The 13,410-nt window shown below is 24.8% G+C and overlaps 2 protein-coding genes across 2 annotated transcripts; one reads left to right on the top strand and one right to left on the bottom strand.

The window, feature by feature from the left end:
• Positions 1–950: 950 nt before the first annotated feature.
• Positions 951–2,203, top strand: OCT59_016152 (uncharacterized protein; the record flags this gene model as incomplete). Its single annotated transcript, XM_025332309.2, has 3 exons — positions 951–1,297; positions 1,378–1,712; positions 1,803–2,203. 3 exons carry the CDS (start codon positions 951–953, stop codon positions 2,114–2,116), a joined length of 996 nt encoding a protein of 331 aa, XP_025173814.1. The 3' UTR covers positions 2,117–2,203.
• A 1,060-nt stretch (positions 2,204–3,263) lies between these two features.
• Positions 3,264–4,911, bottom strand: OCT59_016151 (uncharacterized protein; the record flags this gene model as incomplete). Its single annotated transcript, XM_066132280.1, has 6 exons — positions 3,264–3,688; positions 3,768–3,821; positions 3,900–4,180; positions 4,290–4,447; positions 4,654–4,686; positions 4,909–4,911. 6 exons carry the CDS (start codon positions 4,909–4,911, stop codon positions 3,264–3,266), a joined length of 954 nt encoding a protein of 317 aa, XP_066003279.1.
• Between the last annotated feature and the right edge of the window lie 8,499 nt (positions 4,912–13,410).

Genomic DNA, 13,410 nt, shown 5'->3' with positions numbered 1-13,410 from the left:
ATAAGTCCTAATTAACATATGACTTTTTAAATAATTTTTTATTCGTGTTTTGTTACGCGATTCTTAAAATTTTAACGGGAATGTTATACAATATAAAACTTAAAAATTATTTTTCTATAAACCTTAATAATGTGGGCAATACGACTTGAAATAGATTAAAAATAGATTAAAAAAGATTAAACAAAAGATCCGGTTAAAAACTTTACGCAAAAAGATATTTTATTATAATTTACTTATTTTATAAGTAGTGTTACTGGATGAACAGGTGATCGTCAAAAAAACCTGATTTTATTATATTCCATATTAGGAAAACAGGTCTAAAATGAAGGAAAATATTTTCTTTGTTATAACATTTATGTTTACATGATTTTATAAAATAGTAAAACATTTCTAAATAATTTCAGAAGCTTTTTTTTTTTTTTATATATATATTTTTTTAAAAAAGAATTTTTAAAAATAAATAAACCTTTATTTTTATTACAAATAATCAATTACTATATAGGGGGCAAATCTCTTTAGCTCTTTTTTTTGTACGACAGCGAATCGTTTCTTTGTCGGACTTTTTTTTTCTTTTTTCTTTTCTTTTTTTTTTTTTTTTTTTTAATTAATTAATATAAATTAATAAATAATAAATATTATGATAATATAAAAAAAAAAACCGTGTATTTTTAATATAATTTATTATAAATAAAAAAAAACATTATAAATATATAATTGGATTCGCAAGATTCTGGAAAAAAAAAAATCTTTCTCCTTGAAAATACAATTTTATAGAAAAAAACTTTCTTTTTGATAAAGAGAGAGAGAGTAGATTTTTTTTTTAAATTTTAACCTTTTTCTTTATAAATTTTAAATTTTTTTTTTCGTTGATCGAATAATTTTTGGTCTATTCGTAATCTTATTATCATCATTAAAAAAGGTTAAAATTTAAAAAAAAAACCAAACTAAAAATGGGAAAAGTAAATTCTAAAACGGTTCATTATTCACTTAAATCGAAGAAGAAACAAAGACAACTATCAACAAATTCATTCTCTTCAACTTCAACTACTTCATCTAGTGAAGTTTCACATTCCTCACAAGAAATATCTCCAAATGAAGAAGAATTATTTCAATATGTTGATAATAGAAGATTTTATAAATGGAATGATTATGTAAATTATGTTTACCCTGTTGATCATGACGAAACCGATAGAAGTCAAATGCAACATTTTATGTATAAACATGTTTGGGGTAGGAATTTTTCTTCTCCTATTGAACAAGAATTACAATCTGATTCCATGAGAATTTTAGATGTTGGGTACGTATATAATTATATATTTTAAGTTATACTTATTCTTTTTTTAAACGAGAATTAATCGCATATATATAAATATCTAGTTGTGGATCTGGTACTTGGATATTAGAGATGGCCTCCGAATATCCAAATGCTCATTTTACAGGTGTTGATATCGCTCGCCTTTATCCTTTAGAAATAAAACCAGAGAACGTTTCTTTTTCTCAAGCAAATGTCCTTGTGGGCTTACCTTTTCCAGATGATACTTTTGATTTTATTCACATGAGTTTTATGCTCTTTGCATTCACTTTAAAAAATTGGGAAATTGCCATAAATGAATTGGTAAGAGTATGTAAACCTGGTGGATATGTTGAATTAATGGAAAAGGATATTTTTTGGTTCAATGAAGGTCCATTCTGTAAGGCCGCTCGTACAGTCAGTGAGTATCATCTTTTATTTAGATTTAGGAGAAAAAAATAATCTTCTTTGATAACATGAATTAACGGTTCATTCATTATTATTATTTTAGTGGCGGAAGAACTAAGAGAAAAAAAGAGCATGGAAGTTGTTATCACACCAACTTTACAAAAAGTCCTATCACAACATTCTACCGTTAATCATGATGAAAAGGTTGTCCCCTTAGGTGAATGGGGAGGTAAATTGGGTAAATTATATAGAGAATTATATTCTTGGGGAGCTAAAAATTTGAAAAATGTTATGATCGATGTTGGTTTTAGCGAAGATGAATGGAATGAAACTGTCGATATTTGTTTAAAACAATTACAAGAACGTAAAGGTTACGATAAAATCCATAGATTTTGGATTAAAAAGAACGAAAATTGAAAAAACATTTTGAACTTCATTTTTCCAAGAAAGAAAAATTTTTTCATTTCATTCGTTTAAAAAAATTTTTTTTTAACTTTCTGGAAAAAAAAAAAGAAAAGAAAAGTAACAATCCACGAATACATCGAATATATATTTTGTAAATTATTTTATATATATTATTTTTTTATTATTATTATTTTTTTTTTTATAGATTTTTTTTATATAAGTATATAGTATATATTTCCAACACATTTTTTTTCATTTTTATTTATTATAATAGCATACTTTTTTTTTTCACATAACATATAAATATTGTAAATAACCGAAATTTCACATTATAGAAAACAAAAAAAAACACGACAAAAATCTTCCCTGTCCTTATTCCCTCTTTTCTTTTTTTTGTTTTTTTTTTTGTTCCATTAGAAATAACTCTTCTCTCTCTCTTTAAAAAAATATTTGTAACATTCATTTATTGTTTTGAAATTACTATTATTAGAAAGAATAATTAATAATAATTAATGTAAAATAAAATTGTATTTTTTTGTCCATTTTGCCACCACAAAAAAAAAACCTCTTATTTTTTTGTTCATTTTGCCACCACAAAAAAAAACCTCTTATTTTTTTGTCCATTTTGCCATCACAAAAAAAAAACCTCGTATTTTTTTGTCCATTTTGCCATCACAAAAAAAAAACCTCTTATTTTTTTGTTCATTTTGCCACCACAAAAAAAAACCTCGTATTTTTTTGTCCATTTTGCCATCACAAAAAAAAAACTTCGTATTTTTTTGTTCACAAAAAAAAAAAATCTCGTTCTTTCTATGTACTGAAAATCTGGGGTTTATTTATATTTGATATTACACAATATCTGAAAATTGTTTTGGTTGTAGACCTACTCCTGCAAAGCTCGTGATTTTTATTAAAAATATATATACTATATGCATCAATTATGCAAGGGTTAACATAAATATTTATATTTAAACGAGGGGGTATCGGAGATCACAGATTCCGATACACTGTACAATAATAGAATCTCTAAATTACATTATTACATTATTATTATTATTATTATTAATTATTGTTATTTTCTATTGTTTAAAAAAAAAAAAAATTGTAATCGTTAAAATTAAATTAAATTAAATTAAATAATAATTATGATAGTAAATAATTAAACGGGTGATAATTTCTTCAAAATTTTAAATTTTTTAAATTTTTGTAGTTTTTTAAAGAATTCTTTTATCTTTGAAGAATTTTTCTTTGTCTCCACCACATGTTTCTTATTTACTCGAGCGTAAAATCTTACGCTCGTAGTAAAAGTACACTCTTCATTACATTCTTGTACGAAATCTTCTATAAGTCCATCATACCTTACTCCTCTAAGTCCTCTTTCAAATAAATGTTCAGATTCAAATAGATTTTTTGCACCCCATTTAAGACTTTCTAAGTATAATTCCCCTACTTTATTACACTTACCCAACTGTATATACCTTTCATCATTGGCTATGTTGGGTAACTCAGGATTTGTTTCTAAGAACTTGAGTATATGTGGAGTAATTATGGTCTCGACTCCTTTTCTTTCTAGTTCATCTATAACTGATGATTAAAAATTAAAATCGGAAATCAATTTGACATCACTGATGATATTCCATTATAAAAAAAGGAGATTACTTACTTATCTTCATCATTAAATCTGTTCTTGGTCCTCTATTATGAAGTACCAGATCATCTAAAGAAAAAGATGTTATTAAAAAAAAATTTCGGTTGTTTTTACGCAAAAAAAAAAAATATTTTAATATATATTTACCTTCCATAATTTCTATCCAACCATTTGGTTTACATACTCTAACCATCTCATTGATGACATTCTCCCATTCTTTTAGGGAAAGCGAGAACATCATAAATCTCATGATGACATACTCAAATTTATTATTCTCAAACGGTAGACCGTTAAGAATATTATGTTGTTCGAATGAGACATTTTGAGGTTTTATGGTGGATGGAAAAAAAGCGAACGCATCAATACCCTTAAAATTAGATTTTTCATATTTTGTTCCTAATTCCAAAATCCAAGTTCCTGGCCCACATCTTTTGTAAATATTGATAGCGAGTTAGAAAATAGTATTTGTTTATCATATCAACAAATAATACATAACAACAAATAATATATATTTCAACAAATAATAAATATTCTTACCCTATATCTAAAACATCGACACCACTTATTAATAAATTTTTGACAGGAGCCGAAAAATCCTCGGACCATATCTCTCGGTAGACGTAGTGTTGATGATGAGTTCTATCGATCTCGTCATCGTTATATGTGAGTAAGTAATGAATTGTTTTATATAAACTCTGTCGTTTTTGTCGATTTTTGGTTGTTTTTGTGAATCCCATCAATTAAGAAAAAGACTTTTTATTAAACAATGTTCGAAAAATATTTTTGTTGTTTTACTGACCGAGAAAAAAAAATGATTGTTTTGAAATATATATATTTTTTTTTCCACCGAAAATAGGCGTTATATATATAATTATGCAGGAACAAAACCTTATTTACATACTTGATATTGTTTGTTACAATTTATTGTTTCACTCTATTTAGGAATCCTGGGAAAAAAAAATAGAGCGTTATCTTTGTATCAAATTTTGATTAATAATAAAAAATTCATTATAATTTCTAAAAGAAATGTAAAAACAATGTAATTTGTATATCCTTTGAGAGAAATTCATTGAAAGCATTTATAAAAAGAATTTTAGGAAACTTGGCGAAGTAAAAACTTATTTAATCATTCAGGTGACCAAGGTGACCAACTGACCATCCTTTTGCAGATTATTAATTTTTTAGGGGAGATAAAAACTTTTTGTTTTTATAATTTTATTGTTTTGTAAATCTTTTTTTTTTTTGAACAATAAAGAGGACATATTATGATGTATTATTACATACATTCACAATTAAATATTGAAATATTTTTTTTTCAAGGGGGGATGAACGTCTTTGGGGTACCGATTTAATATGAATTTGTTCAGCTGCAACATGTAGTGAAACATTAAATTTTTCATTGTGGAATTTTTTTTGTTACACAGGACTTTTTTTCGGTAACGGTTCTTTCATAATAAATAGTGTTTGCTTTCTTAATTAAAAAAAAAAATGTAATATACTTTACCTTATTTCTTTCATGTTATGAATTATGAATTTCTTTTCTATTTTGAGAATAGTCTTTTTTTTTTGAAAAAGAGAAATTAATTATTGGAAATAATTTTCATATCGAATGTAATTTTCATCATTTTAAGGGTGGACAGGTGCTTTCTTTTTGGGGAAAAAAAATTTTATAATATGAATTTTTTATGAATTATGAGCTACTGTCTGTAAAAAAAAATTATTTATTCAATTATTAAATAATTTAATAAAAGTTATGTTTAAAAATTAAATGATCTCATCACAAAAGAAAGAAATACGATACTTAGAATAATTATTAAATATTTCTTTTATTTTACGAAAAAATTCTTAAAAAAATTATTATTATATTATTTCACTAATAAATTATTATAATACACAAACAATGTAATATTATTATATTCGCTTAATCAGGTATTTCGGTACAACATTTCACGAATGATGATGAAAAAATTCTTGTGCGGTAGTAATACATTAATCGTCTTTTACGATAAATTATTCATTGCATCATTTAGTTACACCTTTTATTTGAATTTTTTTTAATTTGTGTACAATCTAACCAATAATAAAAAAAAATTATTTTTTTTTCCCCTTGATCTGTTAAACTTTATATTTTTCATGAATTTTTTCGTTAAACGTTACAGAAAATATGAGAAATATGAATATTTCAGATATATGTTTTTATAAGTTCTTTTTTTTTTCTATAGGTTTATTTCAATAAAATGTAATTTTATCAGGGTTTAAAATGTCATAATTAAAAAGGAGATATATTTTTTGATGTAATCATAATTTAAAAAATCCTTTAATATTACTTATGCAATAGTTATCCCCAACGAATAGAGATAAGATGTGGCGTATCCTAACTATCCTATCCCAAAATCTTACGATTGGAACGACATCAACGCTATTGACAAATGGCACAGAAGTGTTACTTAGTCAAACTTCTACCAATCGTCTTCTACATTATTTATAATACTAGGGAACGGGAACCGTTGTAAGTCCGGAGCGAAAAACTAAAATTTTGCGATTTAATTGGGTGATCACGTGGCGGACAGAGAAATTCACGTGATCGATTTTTTTTTTCATAGTGCGTAGACATATATTGTCCTTCGCTTCGCTCCGGACAATAAAAAAAAGGCGATCAATATAAAGTTATAAACACTTTTATTTGACACTTTATATCGGACAAATTAAAAAAATTTGAAAATAGTCAAGGCATTAATTTTTTATAATACATTATCAATGAGCCCCCTATAAGTATGTTTAAAAAATATTACACACTCTATTCACTTTATTCACTTTATTGTCCAAATGAAGTATAGGATTCGTCTGTCATGTCATGTAATTGACTAATGAAAATGTAAAATTTATAGAAAATGTTGGTTTATAAGCTATTTCAACATCGCGTAATTAACCAATAAAATTATAGAATTTATAAATGACAACGCTAAGTTTATTTAGAATAGTAAGCATCGTATTACATTATACATTATCTCTTTTTTTTGCACTGCGGCAAATACAAAATATGTTGTTTCTTTCGTGCATGTTGGTACAGTATAATAATGAGAATAAACAATAATAAAAAATCACTGTTACTCAATACATTTAATATTTAATAAAAGTATGAAAAATAATGAAAATAAATAATAATAAAAAAATCACTGTTTCTGAATACATTTAATATTTAATAAAAGTATAAAAATAATGAAAATAAACAATAATAAAAAAATCACTGTTTCTGAATTACATTTAATATTTTATAAAAGCATAAAAAATAATGAAAATAAACAATAATAAAAATCACTGTTTCTGAACAAAAAATAATGAAAATAACAATAATAAAAAATCACTGTTTCTGAATACATTTAATATTTAAAATAAATAATGATAAAAAATCACTGCTTCTGAATACATTTAATAAAATTATAAAAAATAATGAAAATAAATAATAACTGTTGTAGATCTTCTCAATTCTGTACGTAATTGGTTCTTTAAGTTGGAGTCCTTGACTTTCTTTTTTCATCTTTTGTTGTTCTTCCAAGAAATAATTCATTAATTTTGAAATATTTTCCGATTCTTTTTTTAATTTCATTATTAATTCTAATATTTGCATTGCTCTCGTAGAACCTCCTTTTCTCGTTCCATTATGTAAATTTCTTTCATTTCTTTCGTAACGTTACGCATCTCACCCCAATTATTTATACTTTGATCTTCGTAATTATATTCGTATCTGTTCGTATTTCTTTTATTCCACGGTCTGGATCGATTTTTGAATCTATATCCGTTGTTGTGCATAAACATTTGTTCATCCAGGTCTTTTATCAAAGTATTTACTACCGAACCAGCTGTAGTCACATCAAGCTGTTTCCGGTTATCTTCAAAGATTTTAATTTCAGAAACATGGATGAAACTGATGACTGAGTTCTGCATCATCAAAAAGATTAGGTTGAATTCATTTAATAATATATCAATTCAACGTATGACGGAGATTCTTTTAATGGATTTTTAATTTTTCCTTTTGAGTTTTGAGAGAAATTTTCTACTTTTAACTATAAGAATTTCTCTTAAAAGTTATAATATAAACGAGTAAGAAAAAACATTCCAAAGACTGGTTTTCCAATTTATGTATATCATCTATGTTTTTATTCGTTTTTTGATATTTTTGATATTTTGATATATCATCACATATTCATGTTTTTATTCATTTGTGATATTTGATATATCATCACATCATTCATGTTTTTTATTCATTTGTGATATTTGATATTTTTTTTTAAATGTCTTGAGAATATTTCATCTGGCAGATTTTAATATCCACTTAATTTTCTAAAAAAAAAAATATATACATAAATTTTAGCAATTATTTTTTTTTATACAATTATTCAAATATAAAAATAAATACTTTATCATGAAATACAATATATTCAAGTGCCTATTAAATTTAAATTTATAATAATTAATATTAAAATATTAAAAATACAATAAAACTGTAATCAATATATATATTACCTCAAATTGATTTAGATATAAATTTTCAGAAGCGCAAATCACTGATATATTTTTAATATTATACTTCTGAAAGCTTCTTTTAAATTATATATTTTCCCAATTGTGTAGTTTAAAAAATTTCTTAGTTGATTTCAAAAAATTATAATAATTCATCATTATCCTATGTAATTAGATGACATTTTAATAAAATTCATTGTAAAGTAAAAAGTGCTAAAAGATTTACAAGATATTGATTTAAATAGCATGGAAAAATCTAGTAAAATTTGTTATCCCAGATTCTATAAAACACGAAAAGTTTGTTCACGTGTTTTTACTTATTATTTTTATTTTTGATTATGTTTATTAACCACAATCATTATTAATTATAAATATTATTAACTATATTTATAATTCATAATTCATATTAGTTAAGAACTTATTTGCTGCTTTCACTAGTATTTCAAATATTTAGCAAATGTCTTAAGAATATTTCATAATATTTGACTATGAGATAGGAGGAGGAGTAGTAACAGCCAGAGAGGTAGTAGCAGCAGCAGTAAGTTGTTCTAATATTGTCAGTATTGAAACATCCAGTATCAGTATACAATATCAATGCACCCAAAAAAACATATAGCATTAAGTATCTGTCAAAGTGTGTATTGTATTGGAATTATTTTTTATAGTTATTGATTGGTTGACAGATATACTTAAAATATCTTGCGCAGACTTCAGGCTATCAACAATTTTCAAATCCTTTGTTTGTTGGTACCATCTTTGTTAATGTAATTGTCAGGCACATTAAAACTAAGATCTGACAAATTACTGGTATATTTTTAATATTATATTTTTGAAAGCTTCTTTTAAATTATATATTTTCCCAATTGTGTAATTTAAAAAATTTCTTAGTTGATTTCAAAAAATTATAATAATTCATCATTATCCTATGTAATTAGATGACATTTTAATAAAATTCATTGTAAAGTAAAAAGTGCTAAAAGATTTACAAGATATTGATTTAAATAGCATGGAAAAATCTAGTAAAATTTGTTATCCCAGATTCTATAAAACACGAAATGTTTGTTCACTTGTTTTTACTTATTATTTTTATTTTTGATTATGTTTATTAACCACAATCATTATTAATTATAAATATTATTAACTATATTTATAATTCATAATTCATATTAGTTAAGAACTTATTTGCTGCTTTCACTAGTATTTCAAATATTTAGCAAATGTCTTAAGAATATTTAATAATATTTGACTATGAGATAGGAGGAGGAGTAGTAACAGCCAGATAGGTAGTAGCAGCAGCAGTAAGTTGTTCTAATATTGTCAGTATTGAAACATCCAGTATCAGTATACAATATCAATGCACCCAAAAAAACATATAGCATTAAGTATCTGTCAAAGTGTGTATTGTATTGGAGTTATTTTTTATGGTTGTTGACTGGTTAACAGATATTTTTAAATAGCTCGCACAGACTTCAGGCTATCAACAATTTTCAAATCCTTCATTATTATTATTATTGTTGGTACCATCTTCGTTAATGTAATTGTTAAGCATATTAGAACTAATATCTGACAAATTACTGGTATATTTTTAATACTATATTTCTGAAAGCTTTTAAATTATATATTTTCCCAATTGTATAGTTTAAAAAAATTTCTTAGTTGATTTCAAAAAATTATAATAATTCATCATTATCCATGTAATTAGATGGCATTTTAATAAAATTCATAGTAAATTAAAAAGTACTGAAAGATTTACAAGATATTGATTTAAATAGCATGGAAAAATCTAGTAAACTTTGTTATTCCAGATTCTATAAAACATGAAATGTTTGTTCATGTGTTTTTTCTTATTATTTTTGATTGTGTTTATTAATCATAATCATTATTAATTATAAATATTATTAACTATATTTATAATTCATAATTCATATTAGTTAAGAACTTATTTGCTGTTTTCACTAGTATTTCAAATATTTAGCTGTCTTAAGAATATTTCATAACATTTGGCTGTGAGATTGGAGGAAGAGTAGCAGTAACAGCCAGAGAGGTGGTAGCAGCAGTGGTAAGTTGTTCTAATATTGTCAGTATCAAAACATACAGTATCAGTATACAGTATCAATGCACCCAAAAAAACATAGCATTAAGTATCATTGTCAAAGTGTGTATTTTTTTTTTTATATAATTATTGACTAGTTCACAGATATATTTAAAATATCTCGCACAGACTTCAGGCTATCAACAATTTTCAAATCCTTTGTCATTATTATTATTGTTGGTACCATCTTCATTAATGTAATTGTCAGGCATATTAAAACTAAGATCTGACAAATTACTGGTATATTTTTAATATTATATTTCTGAAAGCTTCTTTTAAATTATATATTTTCCTAATTGTGTAGTTTTAAAAAATTTCTTAGTTGATTTCAAAAAATTATAATAATTCATCATTGTCCTATGTAATTAGATGGCATTTTAATAAAATTCATTGTAAAGTAAAAAGTGCTAAAATATTTACAAGATATTGATTTAAATAGCATGGAAAAATCTGTAAAATTTGTTATATCATCCTCTATAGCTGATTTATATGACTGATATAATGATGAATAACTTTCACTTGCTGGAAGAAAAGTTATTGGTAAAGTATCTTCACAAAAATGCCGTCTTTAATTATTAAAAATACTTAATAATATTACAAAACAAAACACGAAAAGTTTGTTCACATGTTTTCTCAAATTATTATTATTTTTTTTATTGCTTATTTATGTTATAATTCATGTTTTGTAGTTTAGACTATTTGCTGCTTTCACTAGTATTTCAAATATTTTTAGCACTTTAAATTTCTTTTAAAAAGAGTTTTTGATGCATTTTTGACTGCTGAATTCCTGAACATATTGTATATGGCAAACTGACACATCCTGATTTACTTCTCATCTAATCTATTGTTCTTGTAGATTGTCTAACTTGGTATGTATGAGTACTTCCACATTTGAATTAATATTCTAAAGGTTAAAAATATTATGAAACATCATTATATTGTACCATTCACTCCAAAAACTACACTACACTATATGTATACTGAATTCAATGAGCATTTCAACTCCATCACTTTCCTTTACCATCATTCTGTCAGAACGTTTGCCATATGAAGTGCAATACTTCAATTCCAAACAAACTTAACTTTATAACTCAATGTTAAACTATTTGTGGCAACTTGATTAATAATTATGCAATGAATTCTTTTCAATTTTGTTTAGTAATACTAGATATATATATTTACGAAATATTTCAAAAAGATTTGACCAATTGTTGACTGATGAAATATCAAAAACTGTTGTTGAGTTGTTGACTGATGGAAAATTGAAAACTTTTGTTGAGTTATTGAGCGATGGAATAATATTAAAATCTGGTTTAAATGAGTTATAATTCATCCAAGTATATATTTAGATAAAACCATATACTGATTTCTACAGTGGATCAGTCGTTTTCATTTAATATATATGAATTAAATTAATACTGAATACAAATAAAAGGTATAAAATAATAGATTTCAGTTTTGTTACAATTGAATTATTATAATTGATTGATTAAAGACCACCTAATTATTATATTATGATGCATCTCGAATTTTCCAGAAATTTGAGTAAATTGGATGGTTTTAAGAAATTTTTTTTGAAAGGAATAGGCTTTCTTACACCTTTTTTTAGGCAGCAGTCTTTTGATTCATGTAGGCTGGCCTACACCTGTAACACTTTCTTGGTAATTTTGTTAAATTTGTTGTATGTTCAGACAACTCATAGCAATATTTTTTAAAAAATATCAAATAGGCATAACCGCATAAAGTTGTATAAATGATTCTACAAATAACATGCCTAGTATATGATAAAATGGAAATAAAATTTAGCATGTTACATGATAAGAAATGAGGTATGCCATAATATATATAGATATAATTATGTGGTAACAATTTCCTCTTCCTTAAGATTTGAAACTCCTTTGAAGCTAGCAATAATTCTTCAAATGTTTTTTTCATATCTTTTCCATTACATTAGTTGACAATAAATACTTGGTATTGTATATATATCTAATCTGGACCTAATTTCTAAATAACTGCTGATACATTCTAATGGCCTTAATGTAAATACAATGTTTTGTCTAATCGGTGTTGAAGGAAATAATTTATTGTATTTCAACCTTTCAACCAATCCATTGCAAAGTGGCAAATTTTTAATAAAAGTTTAATAGAATTTTGAATATTTTTAAATTATTCACAAATCTGGAAACCCAGAATTTTCTTGGATAACTATGTAGAGAAGAGCTAATTATTAGCGATTTCTGAAAGAATTTATGCAGAAATCTCAATTATTTAAGTAGTTTTCCTATGAATAAGGGTTTGTGTTCAATTAACTTTGAAATGTATTAACATCTAAACCTTTTGAATTTTCCTAAAGGGTTTTTAAATAATTTAATTATGCAAAGGCTATAAAGCACGTTTATTACTGTTTAATATTGTATTGAAAATGAAAAATTTTGAGCATGAATGGTAACAACCATCTGGTGAGAATCCATAGAAAAATCACCACTAGCGAACTATTAATTGCCAGGTATCTAGCATAACTTTCTCTGCTAAGCACCCAGCAAACCTATTGAAAATTAATCACTACCTGCCAAGAATTATAAAAAAATTTTTCTTAAAGCTTATTTTAAAAAATATCATCAAAAGATGCTCCATTGTGTTTAAATCTGAAGATTGTACAGTTTCACCATTGATAAATTTAGCAAAATCTCTCATAATTATTAACCATTAGTAAATTATGTTATTTGTAAATTGACAATTAATTAATTCGTGATCCGCCAATAAACCATAAAAATTAATTAGACAAATTTGGTGAATTTTATGTCGATCATATAATAAAAGATTCCAAATTGTAAAAATTGATCATGTTATGAGTACGACTTAAATGCGTAATACAAAAAAAAAACTCCTTATTATAACGTGACAAATCCTGAATTTTTATTTTATGAATTTAATCGAAACGATTTAAAAAAAATTTTTTGACTTTGCCTTCCCGGAATGTGAGATTCCAGGTATTTTATTGATTATTAAGAATGACGAAAAACGACAATTTTTGCCTCAAACTAC

Source organism: Rhizophagus irregularis, chromosome 24 (genome assembly GCF_026210795.1).
Source record: "Rhizophagus irregularis chromosome 24, complete sequence".
NCBI lineage: Eukaryota > Fungi > Glomeromycota > Glomeromycetes > Glomerales > Glomeraceae > Rhizophagus > Rhizophagus irregularis.
Note: the sequence above shows the minus strand (reverse complement) of the source record. Positions and strands in the feature narration are given on the sequence as shown.